This window comes from Cucumis melo, chromosome 8 (genome assembly GCF_025177605.1).
Source record: "Cucumis melo cultivar AY chromosome 8, USDA_Cmelo_AY_1.0, whole genome shotgun sequence".
Lineage (NCBI taxonomy): Eukaryota > Viridiplantae > Streptophyta > Magnoliopsida > Cucurbitales > Cucurbitaceae > Cucumis > Cucumis melo.
Genome location: NC_066864.1, coordinates 31788551 through 31810809, shown reverse-complemented (window position 1 = coordinate 31810809; position 22259 = coordinate 31788551). Strand labels below are relative to the sequence as shown.

At 30.1% G+C, this 22259-nt stretch overlaps 5 protein-coding genes across 5 annotated transcripts; 1 reads left to right on the top strand and 4 right to left on the bottom strand.

Annotated features, from left to right (window-relative positions):
- Positions 1-329: 329 nt before the first annotated feature.
- LOC103490772 (18.1 kDa class I heat shock protein-like) lies at positions 330-932 on the top strand. The gene has a single exon (XM_008450453.3). The coding sequence runs from the start codon at positions 330-332 to the stop codon at positions 777-779; it is 450 nt and encodes a 149-aa protein (XP_008448675.2). The 3' UTR covers positions 780-932.
- Positions 933-1523: 591 nt separating this feature from the next.
- Positions 1524-2489, bottom strand: LOC103490764 (glutathione S-transferase U8-like). Its single transcript, XM_017045131.2, has 2 exons — positions 2082-2489; positions 1524-1940 (listed from the first exon to the last, which is right to left on the bottom strand). Exons 1-2 carry the CDS (start codon positions 2397-2399, stop codon positions 1599-1601), a joined length of 660 nt encoding a protein of 219 aa, XP_016900620.2. The 5' UTR covers positions 2400-2489; the 3' UTR covers positions 1524-1598.
- Positions 2490-3303: 814 nt separating this feature from the next.
- On the bottom strand, positions 3304-4303 carry LOC103490752 (probable glutathione S-transferase). The gene is made up of 2 exons (XM_008450421.3): positions 3824-4303; positions 3304-3750 (listed from the first exon to the last, which is right to left on the bottom strand). The coding sequence occupies exons 1-2, from the start codon at positions 4145-4147 to the stop codon at positions 3406-3408; spliced, it is 669 nt and encodes a 222-aa protein (XP_008448643.1). The 5' UTR covers positions 4148-4303; the 3' UTR covers positions 3304-3405.
- Positions 4304-8478: 4175 nt separating this feature from the next.
- On the bottom strand, positions 8479-10080 carry LOC103491798 (7-deoxyloganetic acid glucosyltransferase-like). Its single transcript, XM_008451895.3, has 2 exons — positions 9560-10080; positions 8479-9475 (listed from the first exon to the last, which is right to left on the bottom strand). Exons 1-2 carry the CDS (start codon positions 10047-10049, stop codon positions 8547-8549), a joined length of 1419 nt encoding a protein of 472 aa, XP_008450117.3. The 5' UTR covers positions 10050-10080; the 3' UTR covers positions 8479-8546.
- An 8078-nt stretch (positions 10081-18158) lies between these two features.
- On the bottom strand, positions 18159-20225 carry LOC103490744 (glutathione S-transferase U8-like). The gene is made up of 2 exons (XM_008450409.2): positions 19836-20225; positions 18159-18672 (listed from the first exon to the last, which is right to left on the bottom strand). The coding sequence occupies exons 1-2, from the start codon at positions 20160-20162 to the stop codon at positions 18325-18327; spliced, it is 675 nt and encodes a 224-aa protein (XP_008448631.1). The 5' UTR covers positions 20163-20225; the 3' UTR covers positions 18159-18324.
- Positions 20226-22259: the final 2034 nt, after the last annotated feature.

Here is a 22259-nt window from a genome sequence, read left to right as displayed (position 1 = left end):
CAATCGAATCATTGAATACAAAAGGACTCACCGCCGTTGTCCACGCAGATATGGAACAAGAAGGTAGAAGAAGGTTGTGGAAGAATGACGATCAACAATGCCAGCAATTACCCATTTCAGAAACCAGTAGAACTCCCCCGAAACTCCTCATCACCAGTCCATTTCTCCCTATATAAAACTCCACCATCCCCTATAATTCCCACACCAACACAAAAGTCTCAATCAAATTACCCCTTTCGGACATTTCATCAAACACATACAGCGCATCCCACAGTCTCTCAGATATTTCATCGAACACAAAGCACGCATCAATCAAAAACCAACCCAAAATGTCTCTGATTCCAAGTCTGTTTGGCAGCAGGAGCGTCTACGACCCCTTCTTGTCCGACATCTGGGCACCGACTGGCGCGGGCGAAGTGTCGTCATTCGCCAACGCACAGGTAGATTGGAAGGAGTCGCCAGAGGCTCACATTTTCAAGGCCGATCTGCCGGGGCTAAAGAAGGAGGAGGTGAAAGTGGAGGTGGAGGATGGCGGCATACTTCAGATCGGTGGCGAGAGGGCGGTTGAGAAGGAGGAGAAGAATGAAAAGTGGCACCGTGTTGAGAGGGGGAAAGGGAAGTTCATGAGGAGATTCAGGCTGCCGCAGAATGCTAAAGTGGATGAGGTGAAGGCGGCGATGGAGAATGGGGTTCTGACAGTTACTGTTCCGAAGGTTCCGGAGAAGAAGCCGGCAACCAAATCGATTGAAATCTCGGGTTGTAGTGAATTCGATAAGTGATGGTGTTGTTTGTTTGGGTGATGTGTAATGAATGGAGTTGAGTTGAATAAATCTGTGAAAAAAGTGTGATCAAATTTCGTTAATCAATATGTTTTAGTATAAAGTTTCAATGTTGATTTAATATCTCTAATCTACTACTACTACTTTTGTTCATTTTCTGTCCTATCTATTTAAATTACGATATACCTACTCTTTCCAACATTCTAAATAGTATCATGTTCCTCTTTTTAATTTTTGCATCTTACTTGTTTTATCCATTAATCGTAGAGCTATTTTTTAAAAGTTAAAAGTCCCTTTATTCTCCAAACTTCCATATAAATAATAATCCCTAACCTCGTACTGGAAAATATTTTCTTATATCAACTGATTAACAAATCTTCAACCAACTAATAAGTTGTAATATAATTTTAGAATCAATTTTGAAATTTAGGATGAAATAAAAAAGTTTAAAACTTTCAAAGGACATGTTATTTTAGGGCTCGGTTGGCTAACTCTGCAATGGCCGTATCGATATCTCCATCTCTCTGTTTTCTTATTGGTATTTTCTGAATGGTGTAGAATTACTTTTCAACTCACACGAATACAAAGTTAATCAAACAAATATAATCTCTCCTCATATCAAAACCTACCATACTACTTCTATTGACAATCTAATCTAAACAAGTTCCTTCTTATTTTAAATCTTAATGATATATTTTCAGAAATGATATGTCCAACAACTTCATCGTCAGACAGACATTTGGATTAGTTCTTGAACTTATTTAAGCATTCCAATGAAACATCGATACCAAATTTTGGTTACATCATACTCTTTAATTTTTAAAATTTCCAATTAGCTTTCATAAAGGCAACAATCTCAGTTTTTGGAGGGAGAATCTGGTTGACAATGGAATGGTTAACAACCTGATCACTCCATTTGATTAGGTTAGGGAAGTTATCAGTTGTAAGCAGCTGAAACCCAAAGCATTCTTCAATCGCAGGAATCCAACCAGCAATCACAGTCCCAACAATGTCCACAAACCCAATATCATCTCCTCCAAACAATTTATTGCTTTTTTCAATCTCTTTCTCAAGTGTTTCTAATGCTTCCCTTGCCTCTTTTATAGCCTTCTCTCTATCTTCTCCTCTGCTTCCAGCAGCCTTCACTACTGCAACCACGACCTAATTTTGAATAGAATAAGACCGTAGTTGAAACGCAATACATTCAATATAATAATGAAGATGGGAAGGGAGGTTTTTACGTGAAAAAAAGAAAAAATTCCCCTTGATGAGTTATGATAAATTTAACAACTTCTGCAATACCTTGTCGTCGATAAACTTAGCCCAAAATCTGGCAAGAGCTCTTTGGTGGGGATGATGGGGCAAGATGGGATAACTTTCTTTCCAGATATCATCAATGTATTCCAGAATCACAAGAGATTCTGCAATGGGTTTACCATGGTGGAGGAGAACAGGGACCTTCTTGTGAATTGGGTTGTATTTGAGAAGCAAATCACTCTTATTATGGGGCAAATCTTCTTCAAAGTATTGGTATTCTACGCCTTTGAGTTTGAGAGCTAGCTCCACTCTGCGACTAAAAGGACTTTCCCAGAAACCGAAGACTTGAACTTGTTCTGCCATATCTAAGATTGATTGGGATTGAGATTGAGATTGAGATTGGGATTGAGAGGGTGTTTGTATGGGAATGAAGTGGGTGTGTCGGGTTTAATTTAGATTAATATAAATAGAGGAATAAAAGGTAAGAAAGGTCAACCTTTGTTTGTTTGGATTTCTTGGGGCGGAGGCTAAAGGTGTCGTAAGCTGCTGCGTAAGCCATCTATCGAATGGCCTTCTCTTTTCTCAATCACTAATACTTTAACTAATTTCAATTTCATTTTGCTACCTGAAAAATTCTTTTAAAGAAATATTTTTGTTTTCATGTATGTAAGAAAATCTCTCATTTTTTTTTTCTAAAAAAATATTTATGTTTATGTTATTGTTTTTCTTTTTTTTTTCTCTTTTATACGAGAAAGAGAGTGAGATGCATGAAGATAAGTGTATTTTGTTCTTATTAAATAAATGGTCATTGATCTTATTTTTTTTTATTTTGTGTGTAATTAACTGTGATGCATGAAAATGGCATCTTAAATATTATTTTTTTGTTTTTCCTTTTATACAATTCAATCACATAATTAAAAAAAAAACTAAGAAAAAATGGAACTAGAAAAGAGAATAAGGATGTTTTATTGGAGATTGGAGGTTTGCATAAAAATTGAGTATGACCCAAGATATATCAAAAAACAATTCTACCCAACAAAGTGGAATCATGCTTGAAGAAGTGCTGTGATCTTTTTAATGATTTGATAAAAGAAGTTATGAACTTAAATTTGGTTATTTTCCTTTGATTCCATTTAAAATCTAACTATCGAAGTAAAATGATTCTTTTCAAAAAGTTCTCATATGGAAAACACCATTTAATTCATTTTACGTATTTGAAAATAGCCAAATGATGGTTATAAAAGCATTGTTGTAAAAGAGCAAAATATTGAGGAAGAGTACATTCTCAACCTTACCAAAAGGTTAGAGATTTATATTATTACATAACACAGGTGATGTATTGAAGATACAAAAGAAAGCAACAAATGTTCTAGTTGGTTGTTAAAACAACTTGCAAGTAGGCCACAAGGTTAGACTTTAGAGGCAAAACCTGTTTGACCACACTCTGGTTTACAATCTCTTCACTCCATTTTGTTAAATTTGGAAACTTTTTTGTTGTCAACACCTCAAATCCAAAAGCTTCTTCAACGGCTGGAATCCAATATGCAATCACAGTTCCAACAATGTCCACAAATCCAATTTTATTTCCTCCAAAAAACTTCTTGTTTTGAAGCTCTTTCTCAAGTGGTTCTAATGTCTCCTCTGTTTCTTCCAAACCCTTCTCTCTCTCTTCTCTTTTGCTGCTTTTTGCAGCCTTCAGTATAGCAGCCACAACCTATCAACATATGTAGACAATGCATTAAAGTAATCAATGATCAATCAAATGTACACAAATATTACTTACATACCTTGTCATCTATATACTTAGCCCAGAATCTTGCTTGAGCTCTTTCATAGGGATTTTGTTGAGGAAAGAAAGGATAAACTGAGTTCCAAACTTCATCGATGTATTCAAGAATTATAAGCGACTCTGAAATGGGGTTTCCGTTGTGAAGGAAAACAGGGACTTTCTTGTAAATTGGATTGTAATTCAAAAGGAAATCACTTTTGTTCTTCAAATCTTCTTCGTTATATTTATAATTTATGCCTTTAAGCTTCAAACCCAACTCCACTCTCCGGCTAAATGGACTCATCCATCCACCAAGCAATTCCACTTCTTCCCCCATCGCCATAAATATTACTAATTTCTCTCTGATTGCTTCTAACAACAATGACAATACAAGCTAAAGATGTGGTTTATTTATATAAAGGAATTAAGAATTGGGTAGGAAGATGGAAAAGTGGGTTTGATTTGTCCAAGACTCAAAAAGAGAGTGATTTATTTAGTTATTGGATGTGTCTAGAAAATCTCCATTTTCTTGACGTGGAAAGTTTAATGTTGTCGTAAGCCATTATGTAATACTTTTCTAATATTTTGAAACAAATAAGGTTGAATTTATTTGTTCAAGTATTCTCGAGAAAAACAACAAAGAAAAAAACCGATTCAATAAAGTTGATCAAATAATTTTAAATGAACTATTTTGTTTGGAAGGAAAAACATTTAAAGTAAATGAGTCTAGAATTGTTTGAATGGTAATTGAAAACGAAGAAAAAGTTAAAAGAATTTATTAATATAGACTTTTATCTCTAATGCCTTAGTTGAAAATTTTAAAATGTTTTTTTAAAGTAATTCTTACATCATTATCTCCATCGCCAATAGTCATTATTTTTTGTTACATCCGCTGCTTGTAATTTATCCAATTTTTTCATCGATTCCGGTATATGCTCCGTTGGAAAGTTATCGAATTTCTTCACCAATTTCATCTAGTTTCATTCTTCATCTCCTTATATTTCGTCCATCATCGATTCCGATTCCATTATTTACAGAATCTCAATTTATTTCGTCATTTCGTTCTTTGCCTCCGATTAACTGTCTTTCTTAATTCATTATATTTTTTTTGTACTCCATTAAATCGTAGTATTCCTAGAACGTTTAATGTTATATTCCAAAATATTTGTTTTAGACATATACGACTTCATATATATAAAAATGCATATATTTATTACATACGATTCTCAATGAATTTCAATTGTCTGTTATGTGAATTAGTTTATATATACCTCTTCATATATACAATAATGCATATAAATTGAGATAAAGTAACTGATTAATACCATATGTGTGTTATGTTATTTTTTAAATATATACCCTTTCACATATACAATAATATACGTAAATTGACATACAGTAATTGACGAATATGATCTGTGTGTTATATTTTTTTTTATAGATATATACCCCTTCTTATTTACCATATATAATACATATATATGGACATCCGGTAACCGTAGAATATCATATGTTTCTTCAAATAATCCCGATTCTGTCATCGAAAAATTGCAACATTCTTTCAATTCTGGTACATCTAGTTTTCTTATTCACGTAATCTTATTTCCTCCATCACCGATTCTAGTTTCGTTCTTCACCGATTCTCAGTTTATTTCGTTTTTTTTTTATCCTTGTACTTTCGGTTAGTTGTCTTCCTTAATTTCTCATATTTTTCCTTACTCTATTATATTGTAGATTTCATAAAACGTTTTAAACTTCGATTCCATAATATTTCATTTAGATATATACCACTTGATATATACAATTTATAAATATATGTTGACTTACAGTTTTCAAAAAATATGATATATTAATTTTGTTATTTAGTGTATATACACCCCTTCATATATACAAGAATACATATAAATTGACATACATTTACCGAAAAATAGGATATGTTATATATTTTTTAGAATAATTAAAAATATTATTACCATATAAATAATAATTTATATCATATTTAAATTAATCTAAATTTAATAAATACTACACTAATAAATATAAATATATACGTATTAATAATTAAGAAGGTTACAATTGATATAATAAATATGATTTTGAAGATTAATGAAATTTGGATAATAAGGTAAATTCGTTCATTCTTTTGTAAAAAATATTAACCAATTTAAAACTTTTATGTAATATATTAGAAAAAAATATCAACTGTGTAATATCATATAGCAATTTAAGTTATTTTAGGTGAAATCCCCGTAAGGTTGTGCCAGCGATTAATCTACCCTAAAACCCTCCTGATTCAAAACATACAGACTTTATATCAATTTTGTATAAATTAATATATATATTCTTTTTTTTTATCGGAGGGTCTTTATTGATATTAATTTTGTATTTATACGATTTATATGGTATATTTATAGATTCAAATGTATTGGTTATTGTAAGAATTTATATTGGTGGGTCATTAGTAATTGCATTTAATTATATATAGATTCAAATATAGATTTATAGACTTTATATTAGTTCACATATTAATTTTCTAAAGAATTTATAGACTCTATTCCTTTATATATATTTCTCATGTGACACGTAAAAGTTTTATAAATTTTATACAAGTCAAATTTTGCCTAAACATATATATTTAAAGTTTTATGATATAATTAGATACGTCTTTTTGAAAAAAGAACACTCAAAAGATTTATTAATTAGTCATAAATTAATCGATAAGAGCAATTGCAACTTGTGGCCCCTATCTCTATACAATTAATCTTCACTTTTACCTAGTAAAAAAATAACAGTTAAATTTATTTTGTCACATGTTAGTCTTTTTTTATGCAACTAAATCATCCAAACATCTCTTGTTATATACACTTTGCTCAAAACCTAACAAGAGTGCCCCTTTTGCAGGATGCTCGAGATAAGATAGGGTTGTGTATTTACCCTTGTTTGTTGTATTTCTTAGATGATATATTATTGATTTTATTTTCACCCATCCACTTAAGTTTTTGGATACTGAATCGATAATTAACATGATATATATTAGAATTAATGGTCTAAGAAATCTATTAAGTAAAGCAATTAGACTCCCAAATTAAGAAATACACTATTTAAATTTACTTTCACACATTATAAAATGAATGGTACTAGAGACTAGGGGGTGATATATGAAGTACCTAGCAATTGGAATTAAGAATCCTTAATGGGATGAGAATCCCTAATTTTTAATCACTAAAATACTTTGATTTCAACTCCAAGGATTGAGTTATACATGAATTGTCATAAGAAGAGGTTCCTTATCTAAAGATTCGAACGCTCCACAAAAAGGATGATCAATTCCACTTGAATGTTCTTGACATGAATTCAATATACTAGTATTGCAAAATTCAAGAAGCTTTTTTTGGCTAAACTTGACGAAGTACAACGATGGAAAACTCAATTTATCTTAGTACCCTTAAACAACCTAAAAGCAAGATTTAAATAGCCTCCCAATAGAAACCCTAATTCATCCTAAAAAGACCAGATTGACTCTACTTAAATGTCGTAAAAGAATAAAATTGAAAAATACTAAAATTAAATCAAAATTATTAAATAAAAAACTAATTTGATGTATGGGTGGTTTATATCAAGGTGTTCGGTGGCTAGTTCAACCCATGAGTTTGTAATGTAATCATATGTTTGAATTGAGCCCACTAAGCCCGATTTGTAGTACAAATAGGGATAATTGCAAATATAGTAATTAAATTCAAAATATTTACATATACAACAACAATTTTATAAAATAGTTGTAAATATACACTACAAGAGACGTGGGTACTCCCGACGCACAAATACGTCGGCGAAAATATAACAAAATTTGTCAAAATTTATCAATGATAGAAATATATCACTTATAAACCCTATTGCAAATATTGGCCAGACCATTAGAATCTATCGACAAAAAAATTCTATCACTAGTAGATTTTGATATATTTGCAATTTTTAAAAAATGTTGTTATATACTTCATTATTTTCCTAAAATTGCTACCAATTATATTATTCAAACTCATTTTGTTCCGACAATTTACAATCCAACCGTCTCTCTTATCCTTTTCACACTTCACAATCTCAATTTCGTTTCTCTTTGATCATTCACGCTTTCCAACACTCATATGATTCTCAATCTCAATAATTCATATTACAATTCAACTCTCCAAACAACCCTTAAATTTTATTTAAATTTATCTTACAAAAAATCAACGGTAAACTTACATAAACAAATGTAGGAGTTTTTTGGGAGTCAGTAATAGAATGAGATTGTAAAATAATATAATTCAAAATCCATGTTTAGATTGACTATTTTGGTCTATTTGTAATATTGAATCCATTATGTTCTCACAATTTTCAACTTTAACTCTCTTTTCTACCATTTTCATGGTTCATAATCCCATTTCATTAGCCTAGAATTTCTCACACATTTCAAATACTTTTCAGCTACTCAATAGTAATCCTTCCAACCTCAAACAAACCCTCAAGACGTATTAACTACACTTGATCATCTAAAACAAATAATCAAAATGAAACAAAATCCAAAAGAAAACCAAAATGAAAATGATATTTTGACTCTTTTTTTTTTTCTTTTCTAAGCAATGCATTTAAATCCATCTAAGTTGCACTCGTAAGTTTGCAACTGACTTGCTCAACTACACATTAGAAATTCAACGATAAAATTCCCATTTGTTCTTTTTCCCCATAGTTATTGGGTTATAATTTTAATTTAGTTTAAATCCTTTAATATCTTCGATCAAACGTTGTAAATTTCGACAGGACGTCCCCTCTTTACTAACTCTATCATCGGCTCTTTTCGCCAACTCCACAATGGCATTCTCCATTTTCTTATCTTCATGTTCCATGATACTCCTAACCCTGCTCTCAACCGTACACCGATCGTGCGAATCCTCCATTTCAACCCCAATTTTCCATACCTTACTCAGCCATGTAGCGTTACTGGGTTGGTCTCCAATTTGCGGCCAACACACCATGGGAACCCCAACAGCGACACTCTCCAATGTTGAGTTCCATCCTGAATGTGTCAAGAACCCACCAATGGCTTCATGCCTCAAAACCTTTTCTTGTGGAGCCCAATTCACAATAACCCATCTTCCTTCGTCCTTTGTTTCCATAATTTCCTTAATTACCAATTCTTTCTGTTTCTCGTCTTCTTCCCCTGTTTCTTCCGTTAACGCATCTGATCTCAACACCAACAGAAATGCCTTTCCACTGTTTACTAACCCATTCCAGAACTCCTTCAACTGAGAGCTTTTTAGCTTGACTATGCTTCCGAAGCTGACGAACATCACGGATCTTGGGGGCTGTGAGTCGAGCCATGCTAAGCAGCTGTGATCTTCTTTCCAAAATTCGTATTGGGTTTGGACAGACTTTTTTAACAGAGAGTGAATTGGTCCAATTGTGTAAACTTTCTTATATATCTTTGAAAGGTTTGTTATAAATGGAGCTTCGAGTTCGTCAAATGTGTTGAGTATTAGACCATGAGATTTGGTTGTGGCTAATGTTTGGTTCACGAAGTTCATTGGGTTGTAGTTGGCTACAGCTTCAACTGACCAATATCCTGGTAAATCCTTACATCTAAATAGCCCTTCTCCGCCAGGAATGCCGTGGAGTGCTTGGTTTGAATTTCCCTCTAAAAGCAGAGCAAACGAAATGGGTTTTTAACTCAATAATTCTCAAAAATCTCTTATCCAAGAAATTGAATGGAGGAAGTTACCTGGGTATGGAATCTGTCCATCTTCAACAAGCTTGGGAATGGAGAAGTAAAGAAACAGGAAACGAGCACTGAAAGTAGAGAAACAAAAAACAGGGATACCCAATTCTTGAGCAACATCCATTGGAAAACGAAAAATGAGATCCGTAATAACACAAGTGATGGGGGATGTTCCATTCTTGTAGGAGAGGAGAAGTTCTCGGAAGAGGGGTTTGGTGACTAGGGGCATTGATTTAGAGAGCTGGCCGTCGAGAACATTTCGGGGATGGTCCGGGGGGAGGCCGTCGGAAATGGATTGGAAATGAAGGGAGGAAATTTGGGCGGTGGCCAGGTGGGTGAGATTGTGGAGTTTCTGGTGGTGGTGGTCGGTGCTGAGAAAGGTGACTCGGAGACCGGCGTTACAGAGGAGGTGGGCGAGACAGAGGAATGGCTTGATGTGGCCTTTGGCCGGAAAAGGAAAGAGGAGGACATGATCGCTGGGAGAGAGCCCCATGAAAATTAGTGATAAGGGTGGATTATGAATCTACGCCAAATTCAAATTTTGATGAAAAGAGCATTATAACGTGTTTATATATAACTATCTATCATGGTTTGAATCATTGTCGTTAACTAACTTATAAGTGATAGTTTAATCCGTTTTGTATAACTCACTAATTATCTAACAAAAAACTACCATATGACAAGCAATTTGAACATTTTCAACCGTTAATAATCATTATTTTCTTGTCATCTGAAAAATGAAAGGACCATAAAGAGATAAGGGCAGTCAAGAGCGTGCATTCAAGTATTATTCTTTTACCTTCAAAAAAATTACTTGAATGTACATCCACTTGCATTTTCTAAAAATGATATACATACATACACACACCATAGTATACACACACCATAGTGAAGAAGATGGATGAAGAAGGCTTTAACCGATATTAATATCATTCTTTTGAATGGTTGATATCTATGTCTCAGAATCTATCTATAATATTTGATATCGTCCGCAGAAGTCCACTAGAGATAGAATCTATCATTTGTAGAATTTTTTTTTTTTTTTTTATATTTACAATTCTTTAAACATCTTATACACCTAGTTATTAATCTTAAAAGTGTTTTTCGCAACAATTATTATTAGGTTAAAAAACACTTTGATCCCTCTATTTTTATGAAAATAACAATTTGGTCTTCAAACTTTAGTTTGTAACGATTTAATTATGTAATTTCAAATTTATATTAATTTAGTCACTTAAACTTTAGTAAGTAATAATTTAGCCCTTATACTTTTCAATTTATAACAATTTAATCTCTAACGTTGATAAATCATCAAAATTAGTTGTCAATTCTTATTATTTTATGATGCAGTTAGGCTATGTATTTTGTAGAATTATTGAGTATCTAATTAGTTTATCTGTTTATTTTTGAAAAAAAATCTTATTAAAAATTTTAACATTAAGTTCTACACTAAAGGCTAAATCATTACAAACTTTAAAATATTAAGACTAAGTTGTTACATAGTAAAGCCTATAACTAAATCGTTATAAAATTAAAAATACATAAATTAAATCGTTACAAGAGAGTCGGAGGAATGAATGGTTCCTTTTATAAAAGTTTAGAAAGTTTTTACTATTGAATTGGCACATCAAAACTAAGGAGAAAATGGGGGTTTGTGGAGTTTGAATCGGCTTTTCCAATGTGTTGACAAATGGATATAATGTAGTTTTTGTAGGATTTTCGTTAGTTTTAAGAGGGCCCTTTCTTTCTCATTTATTTCAAAGTATCTTCCAATTGAGACAGCCAATGGAGAGACGACAAAATCTTGTTAGACTTTGGAGTTACAACTTTTCTTCTTTGATCGATGTTTTTAAGGAAGATCCAATTTACTCATTTAAAAATTCGTCAATCAAACAATTTTCATAGATGTAATTTATGGTAAAACTTGTATTATATGAGTTGTAGCAAAATTTTTAGATAAAACTTAAGAAATGGCTACCCATATATAAATCATAAGCCATAGCTTATCAAAGCTAAGGATGTTGTTTTATTATCCCATTCTAGTTGCACTTGATCTTTTTGTAGCCTTCAAATCATATAACTATAGTTCATGATGTGTCAAACTCTTTATTAAATATATGAAATAGGTTTAAATATTCTATATCGTAGAGTTGAAGTTAGCTTCATAAAAAAGTATTATGATTTGTTTGTAGATTAAAAAAATTTATTTAAAAAAACATCTTATCAATTCACTAAAATGATAATTATGTTGTGGAGTAAATGCGAGGAACTCTAGTGTATTTTTCTTTCCTTTTAGCTTTTGTTTGCATTTATAAATATTAGTAAACAACACACACAATGCACGTGAGAATCACATAAGAAAGAAAATTATAATTATAGTTTAACTTTATAAAAATTGAAACAATCATTTCAATATTTTCCAAATTGATCGAATGTTGAATCTAATTTGTTTTCACCATTCAAATTCCATTTCTTAACATCGTATGTTGCAAACTTAACCATCTAATCTATATATATCCAAATAAAGTGGAAGAAAGGAAGGTTGTTAGTTGTGTAATAACATACACTACTACAAAACTGTGGTTACTTGACGCTTTTTAACTGTCAAGTATTGGTTTACTTGATGCTTTTCAATGTGTCTACTAATCCAGTGTCAAGAATATAAAGAAGGTTTAATTGACAGTTTCTAAATGTCAAGTATAATTATACTTGACATTGAAAAAGCGTCAAGTATATAATTATACTTGACAGTTTTTATGCGTCAACTAATCCAGTGTCAAGAATAAAAAAGTTTTATTTTTGACAGGTTTTACACGTCAAATAAAATTAGACTTCACAGTTTATAGGTATCAAGTATATAAGGTTTGTTTAAATAAAAAAATTATATATTTTAAAATATCCATATATTTTATCATTCACCTGTTTTGAAGTCCAACAATATTAAAATACACATCAATTGAAAAATTGAATCAACCCAAACTTTCAATCAAAGAACTAACAAATTGCATATATATCCTTGAATATAAATATATAGTTGGTCATTACATACTTACAACTAATTAGGAACATCGTTCTTATTCATATTACAAAACAAGTTATGATCATCATTCTTAATCATAAAACACAAAGTATATGTAATAATAAGAAACAAAGACATCACCCTCCTCCAAGCCCCACACTCTTAGATAACTCCAAACTCAAAGTCTCACGATCAACATATGAGATCAATTCCCTACCAAACAACAGAATTCAATCTTCTAGTGGATACATAAATACTAGAAATAAATAATTTAAGCAACTTAAGAGAAAGTACCATACGTAGTTCTTTGGTCTTTGAAAAACTCTCCGATAGCTTCTAGTCATACTGGTTGAAAATTCCCTATGGACATGTGGTTCCATTAAGTACAATATAGAGAACATTATACAAATACAACATTCTACAAAATGAAAATAGGAATAGGAGAAGATGACATAATCTCGTTGGAGTTTAAACATACTTAACATTATGTACAGACTCCGTCAAGCTGATCGAGTCTTAAACAATTAATCATCGAGATGAGTAAAAACAAATAGAATACAAGTTTGAAGTAAAAAGTCAATGCTACTAGAAGGAAAAAATTTATATATATATATATATATATATATATACACCGCCATCTTTGTTCTTAGTTTGGCTAAGGCGTGTCCTTATTCAAAATATGTTGGATTAATTTCTATTCAACATGCCAATTATTGATATAAATACAAAAACAATCTTTTGAAACTTTAGGGATCAAATACACATCAAGCTTAAACAATCTCAAGGAGCAAAAGTATACTTTGCCCTAAATCAAATCCAAGAGGAGTACATATATAAAACGCAATGTAGAAAGAAAACCTTAAGATTTTTGATATAAATACAAAAACAAGACAGAAGCTAAGATTAATAAAGAACCTTAGTCGCTAAATCATTATATACTTCAGCAATATCATTTGCGGGATAGAGTACTCTTGACCTGTCGCAATAAACAAACAAATAAATCAAATAACTCACACAACAATTATACGACCAAAATAGACTTTGAACAGGACAGAAATATTAGCTACCCTCACCCAGGCAAAGGAAGAACAACATCATCAATAGTAAAGTTTCCACTGAGGACATCTTCAGCAGTAACATCCTGTCAGCAAGACGAATATTAATTTCAATCACATACAGAGAAAAATATCATGTTCTATTTATTTACATGCTTTTTTATGGAAACAGAACTTTTCATAGATACAATGAAAAGAGGATATTGCTCAAGATACAAAAAAACCAAAAAGACAGAAGAGATGAATGCATTCCAATTTAGACATATATCCTGAAGGTTGAATTGAGTGATCCAGTTCTATTTACTAGAAAAAACATAGACCCATAAACATACAATTCACATAAACTTCGTGCAAGATGGATTCAAAATGAGATTACATCTTTTGTGCCCATCATTTCTTCAATTGGGACACACGAAACTTATCCATACTGAATCATTAGTTTGAGTAATATCTCTAAAGCATAAAAAGGTGCATCCCGAACCTAAATCAAGTCTCAAGATCTCATCAAATCAAGGCTCAACTTGAAAATAAAATAAATAAATAAAAGGTAAATTTATGAAGATGCTGAAAAATTATAATTTGGTACATACACATTAAATAAAAGGTACATACAAACTAGCAGACGCAACAAATAGATGAGCCGACGGTGGCGGACGAACTAGTGGCGGCGGACGCAACAGACAGACGAGTAGACTGCAGCGAACGAACTGGTGGCGACGGACACAACAGACGGATCACGAGCAGACGACAACGAACGAGCTGGTGACGGCGAATGCAACAGACAGACGAGCAGACGATAGCGGACGCAACAGAAAGACAAGCAGACGACGACAAACAAACTAATGACGGCGGACGCAACTGGGAAAGTTAACAGACGGCGGCGGCTTGAGCAGATAGATCGATTTGGACTAGAAACGTGCAGAAACGATTGCAGACGCAACTGGTGGCGAATGCTTCGAGTAGATGAAGAGACGGCAGCGGCTTGAGGAGATCGACTGAAAACCCTGCAAGCAGATGAAGAGATCTACTGAAAACGCTACGAGCAGACGAAGAGATCCACTGGAAATGGGCAGACGGTGTGGAAACACTTTCTTTGTCGAAGAGAAATATGGGGGGAATTTAGGGTTTTTTCTACAAAATTTGGGGGAAAAGGGGGAAATTTAGTAAAGTTAAATTAAAAGAGGAAAAATTTTAATTGAAAGAATGAAAATATATATTACTTGACATTTAAAAAATGTCAAGTAATTAAAATTAATCTTGACGCTTTTAACCTGTATTGCCAGTTTTCTAGTAGTGATATAGCATTATGTAATATCAGCTATGTTGTGGAAGATGGGAAAATGTTACGATTATAACCCAAATAGCATAGAACTAATATCGGTTATGGAATCAAAACTTTTTTTTTATAAGAAGATGAAAAGTTAACGAAGTGTAACTTATATCTTGTTAAATGTGAAAATGTGAAAATGATCACAAACATTAAATCTATGTAAATGAAAAATTGCCACTAAAAAACAAGACTAAAAAAAAAGTTATATGAAAAGGGTAAAAACATCCACCAAGATCATATTTCTTTTGAAATTATGAAATTTCAAGACTTTAATACTTCTTGTTTTACACATTTTATTAGCTATATGTATACTTTATAAATTTCAACAATATTTACATTGTTTTAACAAAAACAAAGTCTAAGTCACTCAACCATTTCATTAATAAAATAATGTTAATAAAAAAAATAAATGAAGAAAAAAAAACATGAGCAAGATTCCCATGGTTACATTAAAAAAGATTCTCAATATTATATGATTTAAAAATAAGGAGCATAAACATATACATGCAACCACGAAGTTGGTGGTTCAAGTTTTTTGCAACTTCTGTTGTGTACTAAAAAGAAACCTATAAATGAAGGAATATATACGTGTATACTTCTATATACAAAAAATATAGGTGACAAAATTTAAAAAAATAGAAGAAAATAGAAAAACATGATTTGATTTCTTTTCACCCTTAATATTTTGTTGTGAATTGTGAACATGAATGAAAAAAATGGAATACTCAAAGATTTGAAAATAAAGAATTTAAAAGGTGGCAAGAGATACAAAAGAGTTAATATGAGATAAGAAAATGTGAATAGTTGGAAGATGGAAGATTAAGAGAAAAAGAGAAATTTGAATGGATTTGGATAAATTTATATAACATAATTAATTGGAGAGAAAATTTATAATTAGGAGATGAAAAGTTACAAAATAATGTAACGTTTATCTTGTTGAATGTGAAAATGATCACAAACATTAAATTTATGTGAATGAAAAAATTGTTACTAATACAAGACTAAAAAAGAGTTATAATGAAAGGGTAAAATGAGACTTGAAAGTTTCTCTACTTCTATCATTTTATACCTAACGTAGATTTATAATTAAACATTTTTATCGTTTTAGTATTTAGAAAATTTGGGCTTCTTTCAATTTGTTTATCTAACCTTCAAACTAATCCATCAGTTTAGTATCGACTGAAATATGTATTTAAGTATTTAATTTAAAAAATAAGTCATTTTAAAAAATGGACAAAAGTTATTTAAATAAAAATTGTGCTTTACATTGTCATTAATTGTCTGATATATGTAGGAGTTCCTGACATAATTTTTTTTTAAATAAGGACTATATTACGTTAATATCTTGAATATTTCATTTATTTTCAAGAAAACACATTTTAGAACTTTGTTTTTCTACTAATGTCAGTGACTATTTACGATTAGACCTTCACCCTACACACAAATAAATTATATATAGAAAACTAATTGGTTTTCTATTTTAAAATGCAAATAGATTTGATATCTAATTGAGTTTCGTTTTTGTTCCATTTTACATGTGTTTTTTAATTGTTAAGGAATTTTGGAGGAAAAAATTCTTTTACAAACATTGTTTTCAATTTGTAGATTATAAACACATTTACCAATTACTGCTATTTCCTAAATTTTAAAAATATACTTTTCTAGTTTTTAAGAGTTTATAAAAAAAATTCATTTCAACACCGAAATTTTAAAATATATTTTTTTAGTTTTGAGTTTTTGATAATAGATTTAAATGATCCTTCAAATAACTTCGTATTTTTTTATAAATTCAATTTTATATTACATAGATAAATTCTTAATAAATTCAAGTCTTTTTTAAAAAATAGTAAAATATTGAAACTATTTACCAAATATAGAAGTTGGTTTGTTATATATATATATATATATATATATATATATATATATATATATATACACGCACTTCTAAAGTTTGATTGATAATTTAAAAATTATCATACATAAAAACAATAAAAAAAATAATGAAAACAAAATTTACATAAAACAATTAAGATATATGATAATATAAAAAATATATATTTTTTCTTTGATTGGTGTTTGAAATCAAATGCATTTTTCAAGGTATAAAACACATTCTGTTACAAATATTACAAATCACCGTTTGCTACAACTTGAAACTACAAAAATGTACAATTTAGGTGATATAATGTCTTATTGATCACTTAAAAATTTTACCATACATTGTAGAATGATTATTTCTAATTGGATGACATAGTTTAGTGATAGTTAAATTGTAAGCATAGTTTCAAAACTTCACAAATAGAGAGCTTTCTATCAAATTAATATGTAATCAATTTGATGTATATGGAGATGAAGAATGAAGTGAAAAAATAAGAATTAAAAAATAAAAAAAAGTAAGATATTATAAATTTCTTTGGTAAAAGTGTTGGTGAAAAAATGATGGAGCAAACTTCTTTTTATAATAGTTGATAAAAAAAAAAAAAGTTACAAAACTCTTAGCATTCTAAATTTTGTGAGAATCTATATAATAAATTATAATTGAATGAAAAACTATTTAAGTTGTAAGAAAAAAAACACTTTTAGTATTTCTTTTATTAGAAAAGTAAATTAAATAATTATTTATTACAAACCATAAAAAAAGTGGTGGAGTTTTCTTTTCTTTTTTTTTTGTATTTTTTAAATCGTGGATTGACCTTAATACGAACGATAATTTTGTGAACTTAAGATTGATTGAGGAGGTAAAGAAGTCCAAAAAATGATTATTCTTCTTAAAAAGTAGTATAGATTAAAATATAGATATATAATGTACCAATTATTAGGTACAAAATTAAAAAGTTAAGCACTTATAATTATATATAAGTTTTGAAGAATATGTGTTTTTGGTCCATAAAATTTAAAATTGTACACTTTTAATCTTCGAATTATTAAAAATAGACACATTTGGTGATTGAGTTTTTTCTAGATGTACCCTTTAGTCTTTTAAGTTTATAAGAATAGACTAAAATATATATTTTTAGTTTTCAAATTAATAACTTTGTTCCTTTTTATATTAAAAAATATAGATAAGAAATAAAAGATGGAGGCAAAATAAAGAAAAACGAGTTTGATTCCAAAATTTGAAATGAAAACTTGTGGAACGGAGATTCAAGTTTAAGATAAAATGAAATGTTTAACTAAAAGAGGTTAGAGTGGGAGGACTATCACACAACTTTATTTATTTATTTTGATATAATAACATTTTTGGAAAAAAACAACTCTCACACTCCCAATAGAAAGTTATACAATAAACATAAATCAAAAGGACTACAAATCCAAACTCATAATACAACTCCTCTTCACTCGCATTGATCATTATCATCATGTCCTAGTTTTTTGTACTAAACACAACATTCTTCAAGAAGGCAACAAGAACATCTTTTTCAGGCAAAACTTCCTTTGCAACACTGTGGTTCACAAAATCTTGACTCCATTTAGTTAGATTTGGAAACTTGTGGGCTGATAAAAGCTCAAAGCCTACGGCTTCTTCGGTGGCAGGAATCCAACGAGCTAAAACTAGGCCTGCAATGTCAACAAATCCAATTGTGTCTCCTCCAAAGAACAACTTGTTTTTAAGTTCTTCCTCAAGTGGTTCAAGTGCCGCCTGTGCGTCTTCTATGCTCTTCTCTCTTTCGTCTTCTTGGCTTCTTGCAACTTTTTGTACTGCAGGTACAACCTGCAGCAGGGAATTTGGTAATGCCATACTTTTTATTAGGCTTTGTTTCCAAACCATTTACGATAGTTTGATGATTTATAAGCAAATGTTTGAATTTGTTAGACATTAGTTAAGTTAATTATATCCATTGTACACATGCTGACATGCACATGAATTTCTTTTTATTAATTCTAGATATAAACGATTTTCTAAGTGCATTATTGAAGTTTGTTTGTCGAGGTTGAAGTAAGTCAGATATCATCCCATAGTTTTCTAGAAACATGAATCTCTAGGTGCATTATTTTATTGGAAAATGTTAGATATATATGAGAATGAACTTTTAAGAACTTATGCCAAAATCATTTTAAGTCAAAAAAAATTTTATTTAAAAAAGTTTGTCCTTTTCAGAAATTAAATTAAGAACTTAAGGAGCATATTTAATTTAAAGAAGTTATTGATCCAAACGAGTCAACGGAGCAAACATAATATTTTAAATATATTTCACAATTTCTCTAATTGGAGATGGTGTTCGTAAAGTATAGTTGTTCACCTCGTGAAAATAACTAAATTAGAGGAAAGCACGACTATTAAAATGGCCACGATCAAATATATCTTTAAATTAAGTGTTCTCAACTTGTTATGACAATTTTTGTTTTCATAATCTTTTGTTTTTCAATTTTGAATCTTTTGTTTTTCTCTGTTTTCAAAATTGTTGAAGTTCTGTACGATCATAAAATATCGTTTGTTGATCTTTCCATCAAAGTTCTACTTTTAGAAAAAAGATATCTATTTTGTTTGGAAGAGAATTGCTTTGGACAAAACTGTCTAAACGAGTACTTTGAGATGGGTGTGAATTTTCTAACGGATAGGCCCGGTGAACTAAAAAGAGAATAAAAACATTTCAAATTTCCAGTAGATCAGAGTTTTATTTTACTGGACAATTACTTAGATTTTCTAAAACGTTCCACTTTCCACTTTCCACATATATTTTCTGAAACTAAATCAAATCTAAAGAAAACGAAAATATATAATTCACAAAAACTTTAATTTATTTATTTACAGGATTGAAGTAGAAACTAAAGGGCTTATTTGAATAAGCGTGAAAACCCTTTTTAAAAAAATAACAAACAAATAAATAAAAGGAATCCTTAGAAAAGAGATCAAAATTTTAAGGGTCAACGTACCTTCTCATCAATATACTTAGCCCAGAATCTGGCGAGAGCTCTTTGATAGGGATCTTTAGGCAAGATGGTATAATTTTGCGTCCAAGTTTCTTCGATGTATTCAAGAATTACAAGAGACTCTGAAATGGGTTTTCCATGATGAACAAGAACAGGAACCTTCTTGTAAACTGGGTTGTATTTCACCAACAAATCGCTCTTTTTGTTGAGCAAATCTTCATCAATATGTTTGTAAACGACGCCTTTGAGTTTGAGAGCCAATTCCACTCTCAGACTATACGGACCTAATCGGAAACCAAAAACTTGCACTTCCTGATTTTCTCCGGCCATGTAATTTGTTCTTGTTTTCTTTCACTAAATGAAAAGGATTGGAGTGTTTATTTAGTTCCTTTTCTGTTAATTTATAGGAAGTGTTTGGATAAAGTTTCGTGAAGCGGAGGTCACCGGTGGCGTAATCAGCTACGTCAGCGGTGGAGTTGTCTCTAAATTACTTTTCCAAATCAAAGGCTTTATGCTCTTTTTTTCTTTTTCTTTTACCAACTATTATACACAAAGTTGTGGTTATATTTTTAATTCTCTATAGTAATTTTACCCTTTAAAATATTTTTCTACTTTTAATTCAATATCTAATTTAAATGAATTGACTCATCATTATTTAAATTATTTTTCTCCAACTAATTTCTTTTATTGATTTTATATTTTTACTGTAATAACTATTTTTCATGGAAAATGATTGAAAATAAAAAAAAAATTTGACGAAATATGTAGTTTAACGAATTTTATCTTTTAATAATTTATTTTCCTAAAATGCAAAGTACTTTAGTTTTATATAATAAAATAAATTAAAATATTTATAACATATATCAAAATTTTGGATTTTATTAATTATAGACATCAATAGACTTTTATTATATTCTATTAATATGATTGATAGAAGTATATCAGTGTTTATCAATGTCTATTGATATAATATGAAATTTTTTTATATTTTTTAAATATTTTGTCAAATTTGTTATTTTTGACAATTCTCTCTTAATTTTCTTTTAATTTTTTAAAAACCTTTTTTCTAAGACAATTTACTTAAAAGGAAAGTTTGGTGAAAATACGAGTGTAAGTGTAAAAGTACTAAAACTAAGATATCAAATAGAAACTAAGCAATATTCGAGTATGCATCTCAAGATGCATAAATCTCTAGGCTTCACATTCTCAGAGCATGTACATACAAAAATGAATTAAAATATTTCAAAAAATAAAAATAAAAAGCATGTCATATAACAAATTATGATTTAATTATCTTTAATAGGTGTAGAGATGTATCTAATTATTCTCCGTAAAATATAAAATGTAAGAATCTAAAATTTTAAAATCTAAGAATCAAATAAAACTAAAATTCAACAAGGGTAACATATTAAAATTTAAACTAAGAGGAAAAGATTTTTTTTCTTTCTTCTTTTTCCTTATATAAGACAACTATAGATAATACTCGATGGACTAGCAAATAAATTAAATTCTAATGAAGAATGCTAGTGGTAGGTGAGAGGAACATTAATATGGTTTAAAGGGGGCTTCTTTGGAATGGGCTGTCTCTTTTAAATAATAAATGAACCAACTAATAGATAGGTACAATTTTACTAATGAGAAAGAAAAAAAAATAATAATAAAGTTTTTCAAAATGCTACCTTCAATATTAAGAAAAACTTTTAAAAATATTGAAAAGAGGTCAGTCAATAGCTATCTTTACTCTTTCTCTTATTATTTTTTAAGGCATATCTATTTCCTGAGTAATAGTTGGGTGCATAAAATGAACTCACTTATCTTTATCTATCATGCACTTGTCCCGCACATATAAAAAATGAATTAGAATTATTATATAAAATGAATAAAGATTTATCATGCGACAAACTATATATTATTGAAAAATTTGGCGAGATGTTGATTACTGAAAATCTAAATTTCAGTGTTTCGAGTTCCAAGTTGGATTTTTGCTGAAATTCTAACTATTGTGTTTTGTATCTAGATTGTAGATAGATGTATAGTAAGTGTTTTAAAGTCATTATCTGTGGGTGTACTGATGTAAAAATCTTTAAAATTGAGTATTGGCACATACTTTCTATGGCTTTATCTGAAGATGGTCCCCAGATCGTCGCATAGTGGAAAATGACTTATTTCAAAGTATGAGAGTGACTCTACATGGAATTAAATAAGTCTCGTTTCTTCTAAAATATATTGAAAAAGAAATGTTTTGTTTTTTATTTTTTATCTTCATCCACACATCAAATATATGTGTATTCAACGAGATTTCAGAAGAAATATAATTCGTGGAATTGAACTTTATATATTGATTTATATGGTGTTGTGGATACAATCTCTAATATTTACTCCTTTGATGTTTTCTCTCGAATACAGAATAAAATTTAGAACTTTGTG

Bases quoted from the DNA above. Each gene is read 5' to 3' on its own strand.
- LOC103490772 (XM_008450453.3), top strand. From the start codon at position 330: ATGTCTCTGATTCCAAGTCTGTTTGGCAGCAGGAGCGTCTACGACCCC.
- LOC103490764 (XM_017045131.2), bottom strand. From the start codon at position 2,399: ATGGCAGAACAAGTTCAAGTCTTCGGTTTCTGGGAAAGTCCTTTTAGT. The intron at 1,941-2,081 runs GTATTGCAGAAG...ATTCAAAATTAG, and splicing joins CTAAGTTTATCGACGACAAG to GTCGTGGTTGCAGTAGTGAA.
- LOC103490752 (XM_008450421.3), bottom strand. From the start codon at position 4,147: ATGGCGATGGGGGAAGAAGTGGAATTGCTTGGTGGATGGATGAGTCCA. The intron at 3,751-3,823 runs GTATGTAAGTAA...ATATGTTGATAG, and splicing joins CTAAGTATATAGATGACAAG to GTTGTGGCTGCTATACTGAA.
- LOC103491798 (XM_008451895.3), bottom strand. From the start codon at position 10,049: ATGGGGCTCTCTCCCAGCGATCATGTCCTCCTCTTTCCTTTTCCGGCC. The intron at 9,476-9,559 runs GTAACTTCCTCC...CTCTGCTTTTAG, and splicing joins TGGACAGATTCCATACCCAG to AGGGAAATTCAAACCAAGCA.
- LOC103490744 (XM_008450409.2), bottom strand. From the start codon at position 20,162: ATGGCCGGAGAAAATCAGGAAGTGCAAGTTTTTGGTTTCCGATTAGGT. The intron at 18,673-19,835 runs GTACGTTGACCC...TCCCTGCTGCAG, and splicing joins CTAAGTATATTGATGAGAAG to GTTGTACCTGCAGTACAAAA.